General features: G+C 35.9%; 1 protein-coding gene across 1 annotated transcript; it reads left to right on the top strand.

Moving 5' to 3' along the window:
* Positions 1-548: 548 nt before the first annotated feature.
* On the top strand, positions 549-4,142 carry LOC120465169 (receptor expression-enhancing protein 6). Its single transcript, XM_039654812.2, has 5 exons — positions 549-812; positions 1,672-1,765; positions 1,917-2,055; positions 3,471-3,639; positions 3,807-4,142. The coding sequence occupies exons 1-5, from the start codon at positions 695-697 to the stop codon at positions 3,839-3,841; spliced, it is 555 nt and encodes a 184-aa protein (XP_039510746.2). The 5' UTR covers positions 549-694; the 3' UTR covers positions 3,842-4,142.
* The last annotated feature ends 393 nt before the right edge of the window (positions 4,143-4,535 follow it).

Consider the following 4,535-nt stretch of genomic DNA (forward strand, 5'->3'; position numbering starts at 1 on the left):
CAGTGCCCTCCTCTGGTGCATTTAAAAATGCCAGTCAGATGTTTGAATTAAATAGCTAAGACCAGTGTATGCGTGGTTGAATTTCCTGAGTTTTGAAATGAGTAAAATCAATGTGATATTTCATACAAACAAACACACTCAAACGTAAAAATGCAAGAACCTGTGTGTGCGTTTTCTGTGAGTGTTTTATTATAATTATTATTTTTATAGTTGATACGTGATGACGACTAGAGGGAACCTTAAGTTTTGAGTTTTAGCGTAAAAACTCATTAAACAATTTTAAATATAGAAACTCTGCATTACAGGCCTGCTACAATTTGCTTAGGCCTACAACTAATGCTGCTTTTAGGGGGTAAAATGAAGATAGTAAGGAAAATGGTAAGGGAGTACATTTTATTCTCCTGAAACAGATACTTACTCCCCAACACGCCTCGTTCAATGTAGTGTACCGTCCTCCCAGTCAAAGGCATTTCAGCAGAATCGTAATCAGCTGTGAAGGAGGTGGAATCATATATTTTTTATTAGATTCGATTGGTTGTCTAGTTGTACGCAGTGCCTGTCGGTTAAGTCCCGTGCAGCTGCTGTGGCTGAGACTCGAGGGACAAACTTTGCCTTTAGTTTGCTTGGCTTGGTTTGGAAAACTGTTTACAATTCGGGTCTTGGTCACGGTCTGCTGTAGCCTAGGAGGGACAAAATGATGAACACTATTACGGAACGTTACGAAGCATTTTTTAAGCAGAATAACGTGGTAACGGATTTTCTATCTGTTTTAGAGAAAAAAACCGGAGTTCAGAAACAGTACATTGCAACAGGTACGTGACTGGCTGTAATCATTCTTTTGGAAGCAGCTTGAATTATTTAGTCATTGATAGTAGCCTAAGCCTAGCCTCCATTATTCAAACTTTAGCCAGCTGTCAGACTTTGATGGACTTCCGTGAGTTTAAAGTCCTTGGTATCCATTATCGTCGTCGAAAATTGATTTTCTTTAGAAAAGCGTGTTGTTTTAAGTAAAGTTGCTGTGATCCATATGTCAAGTGTTTGTTGAATGTTGCAAAAGGTTATGCACTATGTTATAGGGTTAGGGTAAGGAGCTAGAGTTTGCATTGTCAATGAATGTCCTCACAAAGCTAGATGTGTGTGTGTGTGTGTGTGGCAAAAACAGATGCTGCACGCACAGCTTTCCCCGAGGGTTATCTGTTATGTGCATTCACATCAGTTTATCAGTTAATTGTCTTTGTTTTAACTGAATGTGAAACCTCAAACAGATGATCTATAAAGTGCAGTTTTCAGATCCGTTAGTGGGTCCAGTGGTTCAAATACATTGACTGGTTACCTGAAATGTCCTTCTAATCATGTGTGGCTGTTTCTTTTAAGACATCTCTGGGTCTAATTTCTTCTTCCACTCCCTAGGGTTATTTTTAAACAAGTCTTCAAGTGTCACTGCAGAATTAGCTGCTGTGTTCACTGCTGTGGCTAGACTACATGGCCTGATTGGGGACAATATATCTTACATTCATTCACATATAAACAATATGTGTTTGTTTGTTCTTGTTCCTTGATCCTGTCTGTTAGGTGTCAACAATGAGCCCAAATGCAAAGTCATCAGTGCTCCTAAAGGCTGTTCTTCATTTGAATATAGGCAGTGATCACGTGTCTCTGTTTGTTCTGCAGGTGCAGTGTGTATTGTGGGACTTTATTTGATATTTGGATATGGTGCCTCTCTCCTCTGCAACTTAATTGGTTTTGTATACCCTGCATATGTCTCGTAAGTATGGTGGCATACAATTTCACAAATGCAGTAAGCTTAGTGGTAAAGATTTTAGATTTTACACACACACGCACACATATATGTTTCCACAGCACGATGAGAGGAACCCACGCTGAATTTGCCTGTTTTCCTTTTGTTCCTCATGCAGCATCAAAGCCATAGAGAGTAACAATAAAGAAGACGACACCAAATGGCTAACATACTGGGTGGTTTACGGACTCTTTAGCGTGGCTGAATTTTTCTCTGATATCTTCCTCTTCTGGTTTCCCTTTTACTATGCCGGGAAGGTATGGTCTTTCAGTATCAATATATGAAGAGTTCAGATGCAAAAGCCTCTAAATGCCATTTAAAATTTTCTTCTAGAATGATCATTTTTATCAAACTTGTATATTTAAGTTCAGTGATTTCACTTAAATGGCAATGATAATTACCTATTAATTGTTATTTAAGTGAAATTACTGAACTTAAATATACAAGTTTGATAAAAATCATCATTAAAGAAGAAAATTTCAAATGGCATTTAGAGGCTTTTGCATCTGAACTCTTCATATATTTAATTTATGCTTTGATTGTATTTGCCTGTTGGAGAAACCATCCACCTTGTTGTATGTTAGGTTTCTGTAGGAGAACTGTAAATGTAATGGTATGTAGGTCATGCTGAGAGGTTTTGCATAGTGTATATTTAGCATGCATGACTATCTGCCAATTTGACCAACAGCCTCATTTCAATTTTGATCCTTGTTCTAAATTTGACTGAGTGCTTTATAGCCAATTTATACAAATGAATAGCAGCTGACTAAGTTGAACTGAGGTCTTGCATAATATGGATAACAACTCATGATGTACGGATAAATAAATGTTTAATGAGATGTGCACTATGACATGACCTGTCTAATGAATTTGAATAGATTGATATGGATGTGGTGAGATGGGTAACACTTTATATGAGTAATAGTAAGGTTTCATTTGTTAACATTAAGTAACTGCATAAGTTAACATTAACTAACAATCAACAATACTTCTGCAGCATTTACTAATCTCAATGTTAATCTCAGCATTTACTAATACATTTTAAGATAAAAAGCTGTATCTGTTAGTATTTAATGCACTATGATCTAAAATGAAAATTGACATTTTTATTAACTAACGTTAACATAGATTAATACATTTAGTCCATGCATAATGTAATGTTAACAAAAACATAGCTTAGTGTAAAGCGTTACTGGTTAGATGTTAAATCAATGTATGGATTAGTTTGAGGTTGCTGAGTTTTGTCAAGACCAAGGGTTAAATTGTTGATAAACAGCTGTGTTGATGTAAACCACAAGGAATGTTCAGTTCTTACTTTAAAACTCAATTTTTAATTCAAATGTTACCACATTTTAGAGCATTGTAGTTTGGGGTTGGTAAGATTTTCTTCATTGTACCTAAATACAGTAATATATGAAACATTACAATTTACAGTAATTGTTTTCTATTTTAAAATGTAACTTATTCCTGTTATGGCAAAGCTGAATTTTCATAGTACAGTCTTCAGTGTCCTTCTGAAATCATTCTAATATACTGATTTGGTACTTGAGTAACATTTTTCTTTTGATAAATGTTCAAAAGGACAGCATTTGAAATCTCTCTTAACATTATAAATGTCTTTACTGTCACAGGCACAGCTGTAAATAAAATGATTGCATTTTTCATATTTCAGTGCCTGTTTCTGCTGTGGTGCATGGCTCCGTTCTCATGGAATGGCTCTCAGATCATATACACACGTGTGGTGAGACCTTTCTTCCTCAAGCATGAAGCAGCATTTGACAACGTTGTCAGTGATTTGAGTGGCAAGGCCAAGAGTGCAGCAGAGAGTGTGGCAAAGGAAGGTAAACAATAACGCTGTCCTCAGAAATCCATATTCAGTCTGTTATTAAATTAGTGCTTGTGTCTTATGTAATTCGTTCACTTGGTGTAAGCTAATCAATATTTGGGCTTTGTCAGCAATCTGTATGGTCCAATTTTAGGTTTGTTTTCCTCTGCCTTTTTCCAACAGGCTTCACATTGCTGAACAGTGATAAGAATAAGTGATTTGAAGGTGGGGATATGAAGAATCATTTTACCAGGATCCCTGTGTTTACATTTGTTTAATTTATTAAGTCACTGAAATGATTCATCTTTACTGCATCTGAGCCAGGCAGTGCAATCATCCCAAGATGGCCCTTAAATGTTCTTAAATTTCTCAAATGGTCTACAAACGTTCTTGGGATACAATTTTGTGTTCATCCTATATTATTTTAGCAATTTGTAAGAAAATGTTTAAGTCACTGTCTTTTAATAAATAAAACTGAACTGAGCTATGCCTAAATAGAAATCATGTTCTCCAAATTTATATCCGTAGTCTTCATTTTTTTTTTTTTACCAAATATTAAAGTTGAACTTTAAGTTGCTTCTGTTTTGTCTCAGGAAAAGTTAAATAGGCTTGTCTTCATAAGTTTGTCTTTTTCAGTGTAGTAGTTTCAGGCATGACCAACATATGTTGATATATGATGGTGTATTTGCTATGTTGTCTAGCTCTGGGGGTCACGTGGATAACTAAATTTGTCAAATACCATGCATCATATTTCCCTTTCTGTAAGATCAAGGTCATTGTATGTATGTGCTTCTAGGTTGATGCTGAGGTGCAGATATTTTAAATTGTGACCTTGAACTTTAGACTTCTGAAGTTGTGGCTTGTAGGGTCAGTTTTGTGTTGGAGTCGAGGTGGCCCACTTATGGCTTCATT

The sequence above is a fragment of the Pimephales promelas genome, chromosome 5 (assembly GCF_988280905.1).
Source record: "Pimephales promelas chromosome 5, fPimPro1.hap1.1, whole genome shotgun sequence".
Classification (NCBI taxonomy): Eukaryota; Metazoa; Chordata; class Actinopteri; order Cypriniformes; family Leuciscidae; genus Pimephales; species Pimephales promelas.